This window comes from Rhipicephalus microplus, chromosome 9 (assembly GCF_043290135.1).
Source record: "Rhipicephalus microplus isolate Deutch F79 chromosome 9, USDA_Rmic, whole genome shotgun sequence".
Taxonomy (NCBI): domain Eukaryota; kingdom Metazoa; phylum Arthropoda; class Arachnida; order Ixodida; family Ixodidae; genus Rhipicephalus; species Rhipicephalus microplus.
The window spans coordinates 91,476,783-91,498,592 of NC_134708.1; the positions used below are offsets into that span (position 1 = coordinate 91,476,783).

The following is a 21,810-nucleotide window of genomic DNA, read 5'->3' on the forward strand; positions in this document are numbered from 1 at the left end:
CTTCGGCGAAAAACCGAAGATAGATGTTCCTTCGTTGGTTGTCATACCCAGCACCTCCACCCCTCCGTTGCGTTCAAAGTAGGTGTTTGAGGCTTATTGAACAGACGGCTCGGATGGCAAGACAGCACAGGACAAAGTTTGTTTGTTTGTGCGTCCTTCGAAATCAGTAGCACGTACCCACTCTTCGGGATCGGCCAAGAATGGTTAGTTGAAAATTTGACTGGTGATTCAAAAGTGTTAAGAAATATAAAAAAATTAAACTGGTATTGATACGTGCGGCAATGAATTAAAACTACATGTATTGTGCTTTTGAGTTCATGTATCAGACCGCCGTAAGGACGTGATCAGAACAATTTTGATGTGATTAGTCAAGTTTTACAGCATTTCGATAGCGAAAATATCCAAAAGCAACACTTAAATGGTACCCTTGCGGTATCTTGAATAAAATTACACATGACATGAAACGCATTCCTGTGGCAGTATCTCAAACCAGAGGCGCCGAAGCTGAATACAGTTTCTTTAGGTTGGGCTAATCCTATTTTTATAGGGTACTAATAAGAAATCAAGGTCCAACATTGGAATAACGACAACGTGACTGGAAGTAGTGCGTGATAAATTCTAAATTTTCAAAGAATTGGCACAAGGGTGAGATTGCCAGACTATCTTCGTGGACGTGCAAGTTAAAAGGTGCCGAGAGGTTTTCTTCCTCTTGCTAGTCCGGCACACACACCACGTAACCATATATTAAAGCGAAACAATCAGACGAGACAAATACAAAAGTACAGCAAGAGAATGAAGAACCGAAGCATCTCTAGAAGCCATTTATGAAAAAAGTGGCAGATTCTATGTACATTTCGAATCGATGATATGCGAAGCACCGATAAGGAAGATTGGTATATCGCTTCTAAATCAGCACAGCATTGCGAGGGGCAGGTAAGTGTGCAGTAAGTAAATGACTTTCTTGTCAACATTATTATGTTTGGAGTTGTCCATTACCTTTGTCATTTACTCACGTCTCCCGATACCAAATTTGGTATACGTGGTGCTAGTGAAAGGGCCGCGAATGTGCTATGAGCGTAGAATGTAGTGAAGTTTTACTTGACACGCGTGCCATGATTATCATGCTCGGACGTGTAATTTACATTCGTCGTTCATTCACGTCACGTAACACCAAATTTAGTTTATCGAAAGCTATTGAAACGGCCGCCAGCATGTCAGGAGCGTCGAATGTTGTCATGTTCTTACACTACATGCGTGTCATAATTATCATTTCGGCACCAGTCATATACCTTCGTCATCCATTGACAACACGCAGCACCAAAATTGGTATAAGTGAAGCCAGCCAAACAACCGCGAGCGCACTATGAACGTAGCATGTACGTTTTATGACACGCATGTCGTGCTAATTATGTTTGGACGTGTCATCTACCTTTGTCGTTCTTTCGCGTCATAAAATACGGAATTTTGTATGTGTGGAGCTAGCGAATCCGTCGCGAGCGCATCATAAGCGTTGCATGTAGTCATCTTGTTACATGACATGCATCCAATGATTATGTTTGCACCAGCCATACCTTTGTTGTCTATTGACGTCCCGTAATACTAAATATGGTATATGTGTAGGTAGCGAAAGGGCGGCGTGCGCAGCATGAAAGACCCAGTATATTCCGACGTAACACTGACGCGCGTGCACACTGGGCGCAACGACGCTATAAATCCTAGCAAAGTGCGACAGCAATAATCTGACGCCATGCACGACCAGCATTCGTCGGCATGGCCCAGCGACAACCGGCGCGAAATGCGATACGCTGCATTTCGCGCCGACGATTTACCCAGAAAGCACCACGTCTGCTTCTCTTCGTGACGGAGGGACGCCGCATGCGCTCGAACGTGCATGCGTCAAGCAACATAGTGAGGCACAGATCGGTGCCTGGTGTGGCATTGCCGGCGTGACGTGACAAAACAAAAGCCAGCGCGCACGCGTGCCGGGTTACCCCGAAGTGTTTTGGTGCCTTTGTGTGGCGTGTAGTCATGCTCTTACATGACACACACTCATTAATACCATGTTTGCACAAGTCAAACACTTTTTTGTCCTTTCGTGTGACGTAACACCTAAATTGACATATGTGAATCTAAAGCAACGGGCGTGAGCACATCAAGAGTGTGGCACGTAGTCATGCGGTCACATGACACGCAGCTCATCATTATCATGTTTGGGTGTGTCATTTACCTATGTCGTCTGTTCCTGTCACGTGATACTGAATTGGGTACTTGTGAAGCTAGCGAAACAGACACGAGTGCATCATGAGCGTACATGCAGTCAAGTTGTTACATGATACACATCTCATGATTATCATTTTTGCACCAGTAACATACCTTTGTCATCCTGTCACGTTCCGTTAAACCAAACTTGGTACATGTGACGCTAATCAAATGGCCACGAGCAGATCATGCGTGTGGCATGTAGCCATGTTGGTACATAACACACATTCATGTACACCCACACGTCATGTCAAGCGACAGACCATGGTATAGTCTGTCGCTTATTATCGCTATGCAGTCATGTCATAGCAAATCAGTTTTTCAACATGTCTTGTGAACGAAACCACCACAAGAGCAGCAAGATCATGAAACACAAGTCTTGATATTTATGACTTATATGACGATTTTATCTTACGACTAATCAATTAGGCTCGTCATATAGTCATGTTATGCCATACGAAATTCAGTATCAGTACCTTGCCCATATGGCAATATAGGTACTCTGTAAATAAATAAATAAGTAAATAAGTAATGTAAACGGCCAGGAGAGCTAAATGCGGTAGACGACTAAACAGATAGATAGATAGATAGATAGATAGATAGGATAGATAGGATAGATAGATAGATAGATAGATAGATAGATAGATACGCTCGAAGTCGGCGAAGTTCACTTAGGAATGCTTCGCAATTAAAAACGTCAAGCTGACTAGTGTTCGAGATTAACTTGATTGTTGCGGCTGAGCCACCGGTCCTGGACAATAAGGATTAGGCGAGTTGTCATGTCGTTTGCGAAGTCCTAGGAATATTCATGTCAGCCTAGGTAGCTGCGACAAAGGTGGTCTCCAGAACATTAACGTGTGCCCCATAGAGTTTCCCAATATACACTGCAGGGAACTCTGGCGCTAGTGTCTACGGGAGCTGCAACGCACGGCGCGTCAGCGAGCATGGGAATGATAGGTAGTACAAACATTTGTCTAATATTCGTACTTCTGGTCTGCGTTTAGCTCTGTGTGTGTTTGTGTGGCTTGGAGATGTTTTTTTAAGAAACGCATATTAGCAAATGGTCAGCGGTTGCTCTCCAACATCTTCTTCTTTGAGACTTACGTTTCCAAATCGGGTCATAAAGTTCAAAAGGGTTGAGTCTTTCTTTCAAAACAAAACCGAAACACAGCAATAAACGAAGCTGCAAGTACGATTCACCGTCCGCAAGTACGAAGACTAGGCAAATAGGTGCACTACCCATCATTCCCAAGGTCGCTGAACGATCGCAGAGCCAGAGTCCCCTCTACTTCATTTTAAAAAAACTCTATGGTGCACCCAGGTCAAAACATCTTCTCTACTCCAGCTTATGGCAAAGTCTGATCACGTACGTGGTATTTTCTTCTCTCTATTTTCTCGCACCACGTAAGCACGTGAAGTAGGGCGTCTTTATTTCAGTTGTTACAACAGTACGCGTGCTGGCGCGTTTCTACCGCCGTAACATCGTAGTCGTTGTAGTTGGGGCTTTGTGTTAAACATGACAAAGTAGTGGTAAAATAAAATCTTGTTGAGGAGCAGAGAAGAGAGAAAGAAAGAAATAACATTTATTCGCACCTGTCTAAAATGTCGGGTGAGGAGGCTTCGGCCTCTGCACCCGATCATCACCCAGCCATTGGCTGGAATCCCTTCGGACTCGGCGGCGGTCAGGGCGAGACCAATGACGTCTCGCTGTTCTTCGGCGTCGTGGCTGTGTAATAAGGCCTCCCGTTTTCTACGTTTCTACTTGGGTCATTGTAAAATGGGCAGGTTCATAGCACGTGCACTAAGCCTGCATTGCTGTTGCAGTGCACACATCTAGAGTTAAACACTTCCGGGTGCCATTCACTGCTAGGGTGAGGGATTGGAAGCACCCTGGTTTGCAATTTCCGCCGCATAATTTTGTGCTTTTTGTTCAGCGGTTTAGCTGCTTCTGTAGAAATCTTATGATGTAATTTTTAATGTGAGGTGATTTCTTAAAACATACGGAACAATCAAAGAATGTAGAGCAGAGGGAGCTTTTTTCCCATATTGGTTACTTGCGGAACTCTTCAGCGAACACTAATTATGAATGTGTAGTCTGTATGAATTCTCATTATATTCCTCAATATGTGGGATTTCACTGACTGCAATGAACGTATTGATGCATATTGTTGTTCGTGTCTGAAGGGGCTTTCAGCTGCAATCACATCGAGAGTTTTTGAAATGAAATAATGTAATATTACCAATTACTATGATCATTTAAATTATTGCCAAGCATATTGTTACCACATGTATAATTTAGGTATGTGCACCTGCGTAGCGGGGAACATGGTGGTTGCAGAAGAAGAGGACGTTCGGTTAGTGGCAAGAGCTCGCTGCTGCGCGTTCACTGCTGTATACGGTCGAGTCGACCGTCACTTCGGCTCCGAATAAACCCCTCTCGTAGATGTAACAGAGTAGTGGAGGTGCTGGGTACGGCACGTCAACGTACCACGGAGCCACAGCTGTTCAGAGTTCGCCGGAGCCATCGTCTTGCCTGTCTGCCGCCGAAAACAGTCGTCATGGCCCAGAGCGAAGGTCTGGAATCAACCGCCTCGACTTCGCGCAGGTCTACGCTGGCTACACCTAGGCATCACTACATGGAACCCCGCCCGTTCGCGGGAATGGCAGGAGAAGATGTGGACGCGTGGCTAACGCACTACAAAAGGGTGAGCCGGTACAACCACTGGAACTCTATCGATCAGCTGGAAAACGTCGCGTGTTTCTCACGGGCGTGTTTCTCACGAACACTGCCCTGATGTGGCATGAAAACCACGAAGATTCTTTGACTACATGGGCTCTTTTTGCTCAAAAACTGAAGAAATGTTTTGGTGACTCCGACTCAAAAAAGAAAAGCGCGGAGCGGACTCTTGCTGGAAGAGTTCAGACTCCTGGAGAAACCTGCACTGCTTATATAGAGGACGTTCTTAAGCTTTGCAACATTATAAACCCGCAGATGTTTGAAGAAGACAGGGTCGGACACCTCTTGAAAGGCATAGCGGAAGACGTCTACAATTTTCTGATAGGCCGGGATGACCTCACCTCTGTCTGCGACGTCCAACATCACTGCCGCACGTTTGAAAAATTGAAGATTCGTCGCATCGCCCCAAAATTTGGTAGGCTGGCAAATGTGACAACGGTCGCCATTGTCGACGTGAGTCCGCCCACCAACCTTGCCGCTACTATTCGGGCAATTGTGCGTGAAGAGCTGCAGCGACAAGGTGTTAGGGTTGACGAAACCAATCCGCATCCACCTACCAATCCACCCTACTACACGGCGGCGCCATTAGCTCCTTTGCCTTCATCGGTATGTGTGGCAGACATCAGCGAAACTGGAAATCCGCGGCCACGTCGTGACTCATTCGTGACCGACGATATGGCCAACGCCTTTGTCACGGCCCCTTCCACACAGAGGTGGGCAGTCCCCACTCAGCAAGCTCGTCACCGACCCTTCACAGCTGAGCGGTCTCAGCATTGGTTCGGCGAGCGTTCTCTACCAGTCTGCTACAACTGTGGCTTCCAAGGACACGTTGCCAGGTATTGCAACTACCGGCAGCCACCAAGGTACGACCGATCACCGAGATTTAACCGTTCTGGCGTTATCCGAGCACCGACATTCCCGGGAAGCGCGTCTTACGAGATCCCAGGACCGCTACGAAACCAATCTCCGGCCTCTGACCGCAGTGTGACACCACCACCTGCCCCTCGCGCCAACCGATCACCGTCTCCTCGGCGCCGCCACTCCTCGCCTCCTACGGAAAACTAGCCGGAGCGGCCGTTGGAGGTAAGGTCGCCGGACAGTCTTCGATTTCAACAGATATACCTCCGTTAGCTTCCATGTTTAGAAATAAGGTTCGAGTGCTTATCGGTGGTGTACCAACAATGGCGTTGGTGGACACAGGTGACACCGTGTCAGTAATGAGTTTAGTTTTCACCCGCCTCCTTGGATGAAAAGTTATGTTTCGTTGGGACCGTCCTGATACGTTTCGTGGAGTGAGCGGAGAGGTGTTACAACCTGTTGGTGTCTGTTCTGTGACTGTTAGTTTGGCGTGCCAGAACTTTGTGGCAGAGTGTGCTGTTCTCCCTCATACTATGCATTACGTCATTCTGGGACTCGATTTCTTGAAGCTTTGTGATGCTACTGTCGATTGCCGCACAGGACAAAGTACAGTAGATTACGATATCCCAGTTGATTTTATGGAAAACTCGCCCTCTCAAGAAGTGCTCTTTGCGTGTCTGTGGACACAACTGTGCGGCCGTTGTCTGCAAAACGTGTCCCTGTTGTCTGTTCACCTGCAAGCGAGAAAACATTTGACGCAACTGTGAAGCCCGTGCATCTCAGTTGCATAAAGAAGACAGTCTTAATACCCTACTGCACGCTATCGGTTGCGCAAAGGCATACTGGTTTATGGGTGATTGACTGCTCTAATGAACCTACAGTGCTGCCGGAGGGTCGGAAACTTGCAGAGATTCGTGAACACCAAGTATTCTCGCTTGCCACTCTTGCAGAAAGCAATGATTCTCTGGATAAGACCCGTTGCGATAATCTGGATGCCAGGGACACCACCACTATGGCTATGATTGATAAGTCACTCAGCACCAAGGAACGTAATGAACTGGCAAGTATTCTGCGCAGACATGCCAGTATTTTTGATTTCGCTCAGCAGCATTCACCGTCATTCCCTGCTTCTCGTATAAAGCACCGAATCGACACGACAACTCACAGACCTGTCCGACAGAAACCATATCGTGTATCGCCTTCACTGCGCGACAGGTTTGCAAGATGCTCAAGCAAAATGTAATTCAAGAATCATGTAGTCCGTGGGCCACTCCAGTAAATCTAGTGAAGAAGAAAATGGGACATGGCGTTTTTGTGTTGACCACCGCCATCTCAACGCCATCACTAAAAAAGACGTATACCCACTCCCGCGGATTGATGATGCGCTCGACTGTCTATCATCGGCCTCTTACTTTTCGTCTGTGGATCTGAGGTCAGGGTACCAGCAGATTCCAATGCACGAGGAAGACAAAAAGAAAACGGCATTTGTTACAACAGATGGACTATTTGAATTCAATGTGATGCCGTTCAGACTCTGCAACGCGCCCACAACTTTTGAGCGATTTATGGACAACATTCTGCGTGGATTGAAGTGGGAAGTGTGTATGTGTTACTTTGATGACGTTGTAATTTTTGGGCGCACCTTTTGTGAGCACAACACACGCCTTGGCCTGGTACTGGACTGCCTCAGCAAAGCACGCTTGGTGCTCAATTCAAAAAATGTCGTTTTGGAGAGCGCCAAACACTCGTCCTTGGACATTTAGTAAACAAAAAAGGCATACGACCGGATCTCGCCAAGACGGCCGCAGTGGAGGCATTTAAGCAACCAAACTCGGTGAAAGAACTGCGCAGCTTTTTGGGGCTTTGTTCATACTTTCGCCGATTCACTTCTGGCTTTGCCAATATCGCATACCCGCTCACGTGTCTGCTTCAGAAAGGTGCGCAGTTTGACTGGACCCAGGAATGTGAGTCTGCTTTTTCGGAGAAGTTTCTTTTGACGTCTCATCCGATTCTTCGACGCTTCCATCCTCTGGTGCCCACTGAGATTCACACAGACGCCAGCGGTATTGGTGTAGGTGCTGTCCTGGTTCAACGCTTGGATAATCAAGAACACGTCGTAGCGTATGCAAGTCGCTCGCTCAGCAAGTCCGAGCGTAACTACACTGTCACAGAGCAAGAATGCCTTGCAGTAATCTTTGAAGTGCAGTGCTTCTGGTCCTACCTGTACGGACGCCCCTTTACCGTCTTGACAGACCATCATTCTCTCTGCTGGTTGGTCAATCTGCGTGACCCATCTGGTCGGCTGGCGCGCTGGGCACTTCGTGTACAAGAATATGACTTCACGGTTTTTATAAAAGCGGCCGACGTCACGCAGACGCAGATTGTCTTTCGCGACTACCGCTTCCAACGACGGAATGTGACACGGACACCTTCGATATCTACATTGCATCACTCGACCAACCATTTCACGATAACAAGACCTTTAAGGATGAGCAACAAAGGGACAGCACCATACAACAGCTTCTTGCTACCAAACCAAAATCATCGCCTATGCGCTTCTGCATCCGAGACGGGCTAGTTTACAAAAAGAACTACACCAACACCGGCTCACGATATCTTCTGGTGGTTCCGAAGAGTCTTCGCGTTTATGTCTTGCAGGCTATGCATGATGACCCAACATCCGGTCATCTAGGCACAGCGAAAACTCTTGGGCGTCTTCAAGAAAGATTCTACTGGCCCGAAATGCGCCAGACGACGGAACAATACGTGTCTAGCTGTAACGAGTGCCAACGTCATAAGCGCCCAACAAGTGCTCCTTTAAGGTGATTACATCCGGTGCCGCCGCCTAGAACTCCATTCGAGCAAGTCGGGATTGACCTCCTTGGACCCTTTCCCTGGTCTTCTGATGTAAATGGTTGGATAGTCGTTTGCACCGACCATTTAACACGGTACTGCGAGACAGCTGCCATACCATCGGCAACTGCAGCCGAAGTGTCTTCCTTCATGCTACGTTTTGTAATTCTTCCACATGAACCTCCCAAAATTGTAGTCAGTGACCGTGGCCGACAATTCACAGCAGACGTGATGGAAGAGATGCTTGGTGTCTGTACTTCAAGGTTTCGGCGCTCTACACCATATCGTCCCCAAACAAACGGTCTAACTGAACAAATGAACAGAACTCTCTCGAACATGCTGTCTATATATGTTGCATCAGATCACAAGGACTGGGACAGTATTCTACCTTTTATCACATATGCATTCAACACCGCTCAGCATGAAACTACTGGCTGTAGTCCTTTTTTTCCTCTATATGCTCGACCACCTCGTCATACCATGAATACCATCTTCCCGTGTTTGGACCACCATGAACCCTGCATATCCGAGATCATCTGTCGGGCCGAGGAAGCTAGACGCCTTGCTTATTTGCGCACTGTTGCTTCGCAAGATCGCTCGAAGGCACATTTTGACCGCCGACGCCGACACGTGTCGTACAATCGCGGCGACCTAGTGTTGCTGTGGACGCCAACTAGAAAACGCGGATTGAGCGAGAAACTGCTAGCGCACTATGCAGGACCTTATCTTGTTGCAGACCGTATCAGTGATTTAGTTTACCGCATAGCGCATCTCCATTCAAACGGCCGACAGTCTGCGAAAACTGAACTTCTCCATGTTGCACGCTTGAAGAACTTTATTCCTCGAGAGACTGTTTGACTCGCCCAGTGGGCTTCGTCTGCGCCGAGAGAAATGTTACCACATGTGTAATTTATGTATGTGCACCTGTGTAGCAGGGAACATGGTGGTGGCAGAAAAAGAGGATGTTCGGTTGGTGGCAAGAGCTCGCTGCTGCGCGTTCACTGCTGTATACCGTCCAGTCGACCGTTACGTCGGCTCTGAATAAACCCCTCTCGTAGACGTAACAATATTATTAGCATTAGTAAGGTTATATAGTTCAGTTTAGTCATTAACTTGTCGTACATATGTGCACATTACTTTTGCAGGGTGCAAGACAAATTATTTTAAAAGTGATAAAAAACAAGGGAAACGTAAAACTGTTTGCTACTTTTTATTTGTATTTTCATGGCTGTACACATGTTATTATGACTAGATGTATCAAAACAGCAGTGGTTAAACGTCCAGTTGACTAAGGTTTTAAATATTGCAATTTGTGGTCATGTCAATAGAAACAATAATAGTTCAATAATGGGGCTCACAGAGCAAGTTATAATTAATTTCGTTATTTCGCGCTTGTGCTTTATAAAAGTGTAAGCGCTGGTCTTTTTATTATTATTATTGTTATTACTATTATTATTATTATTATATTACTATTATTAGTATTATTATTAATCTATTAGTTTTCGTAATAGTAGAACTATTTTTCGTTTTTCAGACACCTTCTTATGCACTGAAAGTGTCATTTACATGGATCCAGACAGAACCTGTGCCGTCTTCAAGGTCGAGTCACTAGTAGACTGTACGTATTCATGCTTTTCGCACTTACATAGTAAAACTGTATTTCGTTATTCCCTAAATTAAATTGAAGCTGTGGAGAGAACAAACACAAGTAGAAGAAGTTCACAGGACGTGTGCAGACTACAAGTTGATGCACACCCGTGACTAGCAGTGGTCGCGCTATCATCTGCGAATGGTCGCAAATAGTGGCAAATGGTCGTCAATGGTTGCAAAGCGACTGCTTTGGATAGTCACTTCCTGACAGATTTTTCAGTCGCGCGACTGCTTTTGCAAAGCTGCTGGAACCAATCAGTGATGCCCAGTTTTTTTTTCATTGCGTGCATTCTGCCGCCAGATACAAACGAGTGCGTTCCTGTGGGTCTGTGGCCCCTCGACAACCACTGAAAACTTAGCTTCAAGACTGCGGGATTCAGGAAATTGCACAAAGTGTCGAATTCACGTGGCGGAATTCGCAAAACGCTAAACACCGTCAGAATAAAGAAAAAGTGCATTGTGCCGTACGTTTCTCCGTATTCAGAATCGTTTTTTTTTAACTTGACTTGTCGCCACCTTCAATGCAGCGCGAGTGGAATGCGTTTGTGCTTCATGCCCTGGCACCGACTAAATACACCGCGTTCGATATGCGTTTGTGCTGCATTGTAGGCTGTGGTAAGAGAAGTTAATTTCAAAGACCGTTTTTGAATACGTGCCACTCTCGGAAATACATCTCGTGGGCTCAGCGCAGCTCGGGAGGTAGGAGGCTTGCAATGGCCGGTGAACTTTGGCGAGCGAAGGGACGGTCACACCCACCACCGGTTTCGAACGCGAAGCATTTCTTAGCGAAGTTCGGCGACTTTGAGCGTATCTATCTATCTATCTATCTATCTATCTATCTATCTATCTATCTATCTATCTATCTATCTATCTATCTATCTATCTATCTATCTATCTATCTATCTATCTATCTATCTATCTATCTATCTATCTATCTATCTATCTATCTATTTATCTATCTATCTATCTATCTATCTATCCATCATCTATCTATCTATCTATCTATTTATCTATCTATCTAGCCGCCTACAACCTTTAGCTCTTCTAGCCGTTTCGATAATTGTATCGATACCAAATTGATATGGCATTACTGTACGAAGAATATATTTAAGTAGTGAAAACATGAAAATAATGACATGAATGTCATGATTTACATTTCATGGTCCTGCAGCTGTTGTGGTAGTTTTGTTCACATGGCACATTGCAAAACTGGTATGGTATGCCATGATTGCGTGGCGAACACAAGCGACAGACCCTAACATGAAAATCATGAGATGCGTGTCATGCAACAACATGACTACATGATACGATCATGATGCGCTCGCGGCCGTTTCGCTAGCTTCACATGTACCAAAGTCGGTATTACGCGAATCACTCCTTCGTCCAGGGTGCACTACAGGCTACAAGTCAGCTAAAAAAAAAGCATGCGTTGTTCGGCGTTCTAGAGGACGAAGCTCCGTTTGCGCAGTGGCGGAGAGTGATGCCGCGTGCTGAAAAGCTGCTTCAAGAAAGCTCGGCTGTGTGCGAGCTGCACTTCAACGAGAGGTACATATTCCGGCACTTTGAGCACACTGTGAATAGCGAAATCGTCCGCATGGAAAGGGGTAGGCACATAGGCATGCTTGCCGTTCAAGGAAGGGGTGGGCGAAAGTTGATTGCAAGGCGCCTCTTCCCTACTAAATCAGTTTATGAGGCAGATTTTACGCCACCATTTTAGTTGGCTCAAAATGTGTCCCGCTTCCTAATAAATGTATAGAGCAGATTTCGCGCCCCCCTCCAAGGTGACTAAAGGAGAGGGGGGGGGGGGGGCGCCCGCCGGCTTCGCCCCTCTTGTGCAGTTGCTTACGCGTAGGCCTTTCGGAGAAGCTCTTTGCATTTCTAGACGCTCTGAAATCACTTTTTCAAAGGGGTTTAGCTACGACGAGCTTCACAGTGACAGCTTGGAAGAGCTCGTTTCCTGCTTGAAAAAAAAAAAAGATGTCATTCTGGGCTGCAAACCACATGGTTCGAGCCTCACCAATGAAGTGACTAAGTTTTTTCTGCACGCCCATTTGCCTTTTTACACAAAGGCACTCCACAAAGATACGACCATCTTTCCGTGAAAAGAGGAACTACCTGAAGCTCAGGCACGTCACCTAGGCTTGCAACCCATTGATATGTGGAGCACTTGTGAAGTATAAATCTTTTTACTTGGGGATAAAAAAGACGCGCGACCAATTATTAGGAATGCATTATTGTAAACAGATAGTGAGTCACTAATCCGAAATGTGTTGTATGACCTGTGTGCAGAAAATAAAAGGTTTTCATCCAGATAAAGCTCGTGATTCTCGTCTCTCACTTTGGCGTTACGAATAATGGGGCTTGGTTTACAAATTAGTGCTAATAATAAAAGATGGTTTGCCATTGATCGTGTTGCAAGCAATTGCTCGCAACTTATCTCATCGTTTCACTCCTGTACCACTCAACATCGTATAAATGTCTCAGTGCTGCCACGCACTCACTTTCGGCAACTTGTCATTATTTCAGTTCGGTCGTGCACCCTCGTAGGCATCGTGTTATTCCAGAAACTAATTAAGATACTTTCTTGGTCGCCATTTGAGGCCTTACACGAGACACAAAATATATTTTAAATGTTTCAAATGGCCCGCACACGCAGTTGATTCCCGTCTCTGTGCAGTGCATCGCCGCCTTGGGTGACATGATGATGATGATATTGATGATGATTGGAGGCTGATCTTTTTGTATCGGGCGGTCCAGATTAATCTGCCCTAGCTAGAGTAAAAAAGCACTTAAAAAGTAAATAAACAAAACACTCCTGAGGAATACACACTCGCATCTGCACACCTTCAATTTTGTCCACATAAAACATTATCGCTGCGTCGTGCGCCACCACTGCACCAGCATTGTTTTGGTGGTGCGTACTGCCGCGTAGTTCACTGTACCAGCCGCTCCATCGCCTGTGGGTGGCACCGGCTCATCTTTCTGAACAAACCCCAGAGCCTCGGGCAGTGTGGTGCCCTTTTGATGGTGTGGGCCCAAACACCTACAGGGTAGCACTAGATGGGGTATGGTTTCTTCTTGCTGCCCACACAGCCGGCACATCGCACTCGTGTCATCGGTATTCTCGTCAAAGCAGCAACGGTACACCAGGGTTTGTTGCCGCAGCCTGCGCTTCGAAAAGAAGGCCACTACCGTCATTGTTGTCGTATGTGCGCTCCTTTTCTATTTTATTCTTGCAACTTCGTTATACCGTCAAGGTTGCCTTGGAACCCATCGCCCTCCGCCACTGCTCATTCTCTTCCCCTCATACCTGTTCTTGGACAGCATGAGCCCATCCGCACTCTGTGCTTGCCTTCACGGGTTTCGCATAGAAACCAAACTTTCGGCGCAGGGTGTACACCCGCGCAGTCCACTGGGTCGTTATTCCAGTCAGGCTGGTCTATCGGAACAAGCGTCTTGCCCACCTGGTGTCATTTATGAGACGCAGGCGGCCCTTGTAGGCTATCTTGCTCCCGGCTTCTAGGGCCTCATACAAAGACCATCCAACGTCTCCTTGAATGGCCTCTATAGCAACTCGTCCGTGGCATCCTAAGGCCAGTCGACCAACCTCCCGCTGCCCTCGTTCCAGCCACTGTCTGGTTCCTGGTTGGAAGGCTCGTACAGCATTGGCAAACGACAAGCATGGGACATGCACACGCTTCCACATTTCTCGAACCAGCAGGAATTGGTTACAGCTCCAAAGACTTCATTTGTGCATAACGTTCGCCGCTTTGCGTGATGTTTGGCGGATGTTTTTCTCGTGAATGTGTAGAACTTGCCCTGACGTACTGAGTTGGACACCGACGTATCTTTACTCTTCCTTCCATGAAACCTGCCCACCCTCCGACAGCAACACTGCCGCAGTTATATCTGTGCCTGCAAACACCAGCATCGCTGATTTCTTGGCATTGAAGCAGAGTCCAAGTGTGCTTAGGTGATTTGTCGATAATGAAACGAGGTGCTGCAGGTCACCCAGACTGTCAGCCATCAGGACAATATCATCCACGTATACCAGGCCCGGAAGCCTCCAGGAAACTGGTGCTCCACCATATGAGTGGGCAAGAAAGAATCCACCTCCATCCGTGAGCAGCGCCCTCTCGAGGCTGGCCGTATACAGCATATACAGCAGCGGCGGCAATGAACATTCCTGTTTGAGACCCCGTTTTACCGTCACTAGTTCGACTTGGATTTCGGCAAAACACGCCACCACCGTATTGTCCGTGTACAGCCGTCGCAGCAGACTAACCCATGTCCTCAGCATGCCAATCTGCGTCATGCAGTGAAACAAAGGTCCATGTGGTACGCTACCATATGCATTGGCGACGTCGAGAAAACAAGTGTACAGTCCACTGTTCTCCTTTAGTGTTATGTCGATGGCCTGGGTGAGCACAAATACATTGTCCTCGAGGCACCGTCCGCTGCGGAAACTATTCTGCAGCTCCGTAAATTTGTTGTCATGTTCTGCCCAGCCGCCCATTCACGTCTTTAGGATTTATGCGAAAGTTCCGTATAGCATGCTGGTTACTGTGAAGGGTCCGTACTCACGTAGCAACCCTGCATCTCCTCCTCTGTTCGGCACTCGGATCACTCGGCCACATCGCCAATCCTCTGGTATTGGTTATCCTGCCATGAAGCCTGAGAAAATATCTGCCAGCCTCTGCCTGGCCTCGTCACCTAAGCATTTGAGCAGCCTCGCAGGTATGCCGTCCAACCCTCGGGCGGTGTGTGCTCCTATGCGTTTAATCGCTCTGTCATGCTCTGGACAGGTCACTTGCCATTTCATCGTGTTGCTCAGGCCGTAATCATTGATGGGGTTATCACCAGTTATTATGATCTCTGAATCGCCATTGCTGAAATCGTACAGTTTACTCATATGGTCTGCTATGTACTTGTCCATGTCCGATACTGGCAGTCCTGTATCCTCATTCCGAAATTGGGGTACCTTGGCTTTCCCACTCAGGGACGACACGTAGGTCCAAAACTTCCTAGCCCCATTGCGTCCGTCCGCTTTGGAAGGTTGGAGTTGTCGGCTGTTGTGCTCAGCGATTTTGCTTTGGACTATTTTCTGCATCGCCTGTTTGCTGTTTGGTATTCCTGCCATGCTTGGAGAGCATCACTTGCGGAAAGGGTTTTCACTGCTTACGTGTACGGTTTGCCTCTTTGCGCTCGTCCAAGGCTTGCCGCACTTCTTGATTCCACCATCCTTTTCGTCGCACCCCTCCTCGTGAATTGAAGTTGACTTCGTGTATCCGCATTAAGCGTCGCAGTTTCCCCACAAAATCCTTTTAATTGAGAGGTTTAGAGGTCTGTAGGCTGTTCTCGAACTCCTGGGCAATGTCTTCATAGGCCGCTTCAGGCAGGAATCGTTGCGCAGACTTCCGGCATTCTCGCTTTTTTTAGACCACACGGAGGAGCAGATTGTTAGGCTGATCCTGTTAAGGTCACTCCCAATGCTGACGTCCCCTCCTCATCAATGTTGACCTAGTTCAACTGATGTGCCAGTAGGCATAAGACAAGTAGATAGTCAATACATGTTCGACTGTTTCTGGCACAACATGTCCATTCTCCTTCGCAATCTGGCCGGAGGTTGGCCACTTCTAGGTTGTGCCTTCTTGTACACTGCTGCATGAGGTTACCATTGAAGTCTAGGAATCCATCAATTTCTTGGATGTGGCCAATGAAGTCCCTCAGAATCAGCACTTCACTCCCCGTCCCCCACCGCTGGATGTCATCACTGATGCACTGCATAGTTCGGACGTTACCGTCATGTTGTCCACTCGTGACCGTGAGATAGAGTACACATGCTATTGTAGGAATCCCTAAGATTGTTCCACGGATCCACATGTGTTTACTACACTGACACTTTAGTTTTTCCCACACTTGTTCATTCCGCCACAGGAAGTGCAAACGTGTGCCAGCGCGACCGGGCGGTTTCCTCTCAAGGCGTTACGCGCTAGACTGCGCGTTATTCACACTTTCCTATTCTAGCCACTGTACCTGCGCGCCCCCCTCGAAGGTGATAAGGTACAGAACGCGAGGCGATGGGTAGGTGCCACCACCGTGCCGTCTTAACAAAGCGGTAGAAACACTTGCCTTTTCGTGCATGGGCTGCCTGGTCTGCGCAGCGTGATAAACGCTACAATCCTTATAATCACTCATGTATGCCCTTATTAGTGCGAGACACCCACACAGAATATTGACGTGTTGTTATGGTGCCTTAGATATGGGCGAATATTGATTTTTAATTGACAATCACATAAGTATGAACGCTGAATCTTGATCTATAATGTGGGCGCTGCAGATGGGGTCCGCCGTTTGGAGTATGCTTTGGCCACTTTGGTGCCGTTTAGAGTGCCGTTAAGGACAGACAAACAGACAAATGTGCAGACAGACAGACGGAGAGACAGACAGACAGACAGACAGACCGACAGATAAAACATTTTTGCGCTGAAGGTAACGAAGGAACACTGTTGTCTTTAAAACTCCATACATTAGCAGCTGCGTAGCCAACGTTTTTTTTAAAGAGGGGGGGGGGGGAGTGCCTTCTTGTTTTCATGGAGAGCATCTCTTTGAAGTGGTCATTTTCCGCTCTCCATGTCATGCCGAAAAAAGTTGTCAGATCCCACGTAAAGTGGGAATTTATGATATGCGAAACACGAATGAGGAAGGCTGATATGTCACTCTAAAATCAGCACAGCGTTACGAGGTGGAGTTACATTGTTGTAATATGCCTTCCACGTCATGATTATTATAATTGGACGCGTAATTCACCGTCATTTACTCATGTCACATCATAATAAATTTTGTATATGTGGAGCTAGCACAAAGGCCGCGATCGAGCTATGAGTGTAGCAAGCAGGCATGTTTGACTTGACATACATATCTTGATTATTATATTTGAACCAGTATTATACCTTCGCCATTCATTGATGCCCCGTAACACCGAATTCGGTACATGTGGAGTTAGCGAAACGGCTGCGAGCGTGTCGTGAAGGGCCCAATATACTGTGACGTAACGTTGATGAGCGGTCAGGCTTGGCGCAATGACGCTACGCTAGAAAAAGCGAGCGCACTATAGTCTGACAGCAGGCATGACCGGCGTGACCAGCATCCGTCGGCATGGCCCAGCGGCAACCGGCACGGAATGCAATATGCTACATTCAAGCCGATGACATTACGCAACTCTACCCAGACAGCACTGCGTCTGCCTCTCTTCGTGATGGAGGCACACCGGGCGCACTAAAACGCGCATGCGTCGAAGCAACGCAGCATGGCTCGCGCCTGCGAGTAGATAGCAGGCAGATCGCACCTTGCGTGGCATCGCCGGCTCGACGCGACGAAACGAATGCCGGCGCGCACGCGCACCGGGTCACGTCGAAGTGTATTGCCGGCTCAAGTGTAGCATGTTCCTATGTTCTTACGTGACACATATCTCAACACTGTCATGTATACGCCAGTCACTTAGCATCGTCATCTATTGACGTGACGTATTACCAAATTTGGCATATGTGAAGTTAGCGTAACGGCCATGAACAAATCATGAGTGTCGCATGTATTCATGTTGTTACATGGCACACATGTCCTGATTATCGTGTTTGGGCGTGTCATTCACATATGCAATCCGTTTGCGTCACGTGTTACCAAATTTGGCACATGTGAAGATAACAAAACGGCTGTGAGCGCATTATGAGTGTAGCATGTATTTATGCTGTTACATGACACGTATCTCATGATTGTCATGTTTGCAGCAGTCACAAACATTCGTCATACATTCACGTCCTGTAATACCAAACTTGGTATATGTGAAGCTAGCGAATTGGCCGCGAGTGCATCATAAGCGTGGCAAGTAGTCATGTACTAACATGAACACATCTGATGATTATCATGTTTGCACCATTCACATTCCTTCTTCATTCGTTGGCGTCCGGTAATACCGAAGTTGGTATTACCGGACGCTAACAAAATATGAAGCTAGTGAAACGGCCGCAAGCGCATCATTAGCGTGGCATGTAGTCATGTTGTTACATGACATGCATCTCATGATTACCATGTTTGCACCAGTCATATACCTTCATCATCAATTCATGTCCCGTAATACCAAATTTGGTATATGTGAAGCTAGCAAGATGCCTGTGAGCACATCATGAGCATTGCATGTTGCCATGTCATGTTGTTACATGAAACACATGTCATGATTTGCACGTTAGGGCCTGTCAATTGTGTTTGCCATGCAGTCATGCTATATCATACCAGTTTTGCAACTTGTCAAGTGAACAAAACCACCACTAGAGGAGCAAGACCATGAAATCTAAATTTTGATATTTATGACCTACATGTCATGATTTTCATGTTAAGACCAGCCACTTATGTTCATAATACATTCATGTTATGGCCTGCCTGACGAAGTTCAGTGTCGCTACCACAACTACGGTATGTCCAGAGAGCCCACGATGCGGCGGTGAGGCTAGGCCTCCCCGTTCCTACGTGGGAGTGGCCTGCGACGTTGCGCTAAAGGAGCAGCGGTTCTCAGAACCCAATAAAGTTCTTTGCCTGTCTGTCTATACTAAGTTTGGTATCTATACCATTATCGAAACGGCCAGGAGAGCTGACAGTCGCTAGCAGCTAGATAGACAGATAGATAGATAGATAGATAGATAGATAGATAGATAGGTAGGTAGATATATATATATAGATAGATAGATAGATAGATAGATAGATAGAAAGATAGATAAATAGATAGATAGATAGATAGATAGATAGATAGATAGATAGATAGATAGATAGATAGATAGATAGATAGATAGATAGATAGATAGATAGATAGATACGCTCGAAGTCGGTGAAATTCAATAAGAAATGCTTTGCATTCGAAATATACGGGCTAAAGGAATTGCACGGGCCCGCTGTGCCACCTTCTGGCTAAGCCCCTGTTACTGAGTATGCAAGCAAGTGTGAAGCCGTTTACGTATTTTCAACTTCTGATACAGGTTGTAAAGAACATTGAAGGCGTGCATTAGCGTACTCGCTAAATGATGGACTTTCTGCTTTGGCTGAGTGAAAGACACTGTCATTGGGTATGGCGTATAACTTCTGGTGAGGAAAGAACCCGTAAATTCTGGCTTCTGCGTTTTTGAGTCTCTGCTTATGACACTCGTGAAACAGCATTAACCGGCGACATACTTCAATTCATGGTCTGACTGAGTATCAACAGAACGCTGTGCGTGAAATTGGCTTTTTTACAGCCTGTACTGCACCGCTTCTGCGACAGCGAGAAATGAGACTTCCCTATGACTAACTCGGGCGCAGACTCACCAAAATTGATCTCGAGCGGACTCGCTTGGGCTCAAGCTCACGAGTTATTCTCCGGTGTGGCGAACTCGACGCACTATGTGAAACTGAGTCGTCAATTGCAACAACGCGATGGCCTACACAAAATGTAGACTTAAAAATAACAGCTACAGTTTAAAACAGTGTAAAATTCTCAAAATATTTCATGTACTTGTCCACTCTAGCGATCAGAAAGACAAACACAATTGCTGCCAGACTCGATAGTTTCGGTTGTGCCCAAATATAACGTGACATCTAAAAAAAGCGCAAATCGAGCGCTGGCAAACTCTAAATGAACACATCACGCTTAAAAGCTCCTTATAAAAATAAATAGTGCAAACCCAGCAGAGTGTTCGATTCCTTAAGGGCCTGCCAAATTATTGCTTACGGAAAGTATGACCGTGAAAGTGTGACCGTGAACTGGAGGAGACGCTGAGGTCGCCAAGGTGAGTGGACGTGACAACTTCGGCTTCGTCTTTTGCGAATGTTTCCGCAGCGTTTTTGTCGCTGTGTGGTGCATATTTGAGATCATTCGATCCGTGAAGAAGACAGATTTCGGCAGATATTGAACTTTGACGGGGTTCATTGCTTTTCTGGACATTATCTCAACTATTGTGCTGCGGCCGCGTTGGCCAAGCACTAGGCACAGCGTCTGGCAATCCTACGTGGCGGGACGGGCTCGTGCGGCATGGCAGCTATGCAAGCAGAAGGGGAAAAAGTGCTGGTGGCAGAAAAATTAACTGAAGATCTAGGATGGCGGACGGTGTCCAACCAAAAATCAAGACCTCCGATGAAGCCTGCATAAGGTGATGATTGTTCTTGACAACGTGAGCTGGCTGAACGACGGGGCAGAGATGGATGGCCCAGAGGCTTCAAAATCAGGCAACGCATTCTGAAGGCGTCGTGAATGCCACCGATGCCGGAAGAGCACATCAAGATAGTAATTTGCCCATGGGGTGGATTGAATTCGGAGAAAGTCGGTTCTAACAACTGTGGGCAAGGCAATCATCGAGGTGGTAGGCCTCACTACTGAGCAGAATAAAGAAGTTATTTGCCCTAACTTCACACAGACTATCTTGGTGGCTAGTACACCAGAAAGGACCAACACCAATTGCTATGTCAGAGTCAGGTCGGTGAGAGTGGTGGACAAAGATATTGAAGTCAGTGCATACAAGACTGCCCCACACTCTACGTGCAAAAGGGTCATTTGCCATTTGGACATTATGAACGGACCTGCTGCACTCAGGCGGAACATCGTTAATTATTGCAATCCACTGGCTCTAGCCATCAAAATAATCAAGAATACCCGCTCGGTAATTATTGTGTTCGACGGCTCAAGAGTTCCCAAGTTTGCAAGGTGTGGGCCAACTTTGGTTCGTTGTTACTTGTACCGCAAGCAAGTCGACGTATGCTACGTGTGTTGGAAGTTTGAACACGGGGCAGATGTCTGTCCTGTGCCCATTTGCCTTAAATGCCGGCAAGGTGGTGCTCGGAATCCTGCAGAGGACCGTAACTGTGAGCCTTCTTGCAAGCTTTGTGTAGGTTGACACCTGACGGCAGATGAACAATGCAGACAACGGTACCAGGTTCCCTACGTCGTGCGTGTTCGCCTACAGAAGCGAGCCAGGGCGGAACTAGCAGCGGAATAAAAAGCAGTCGAGGCGACGAAGCTGGTAAGCGTCTCTAAACGCCCTGAGAGACGCTCACGCTCTGGGAACCCTCGAAGTCGGGACGACGGTCATCGTATGGGAGTCCAGCCTCAAGGAACCGCTCTGCGCCTGTTAGTGGAGGCGGGAGTACAGCTGGAAGGTGGACCAGCTGGACTGACAAGGTCAAGTATGGACCCAACTGACCGTACTCGTGAACAAAGCCAAGAGCATGTGGGTTGTAATTGGGATAAGGACAGGATTGCACAATTAAAGAAAGAAAATCATAGCTTAAAAACAGCAATTGAGGGGCTTGTATTAGATAGCTGAATCTAAGAAAAGTTCACAGTTCGGTAAGAGCAATAGTGAGGGTGGCAAACCTGATAGCCTGGTTGAGGTATCAAGGTTTGTGGAGGTTCCTAAAGAGAACGTGGCTGATGA

General features: G+C 46.9%; 1 protein-coding gene across 2 annotated transcripts in view; it reads left to right on the forward strand.

The window, feature by feature from the left end:
- LOC142771396 (uncharacterized) overlaps positions 1-21,810 on the forward strand; it is a 60,429-nt gene that overhangs the window by 33,583 nt on the left and 5,036 nt on the right. For both annotated transcript variants that reach the window (XM_075872874.1, XM_075872875.1), the window contains exon 4: positions 10,242-10,325. In XM_075872874.1, the coding sequence (XP_075728989.1) occupies positions 10,242-10,325 (84 nt within the window). The remainder of the gene's footprint in view (positions 1-10,241; positions 10,326-21,810) is intronic.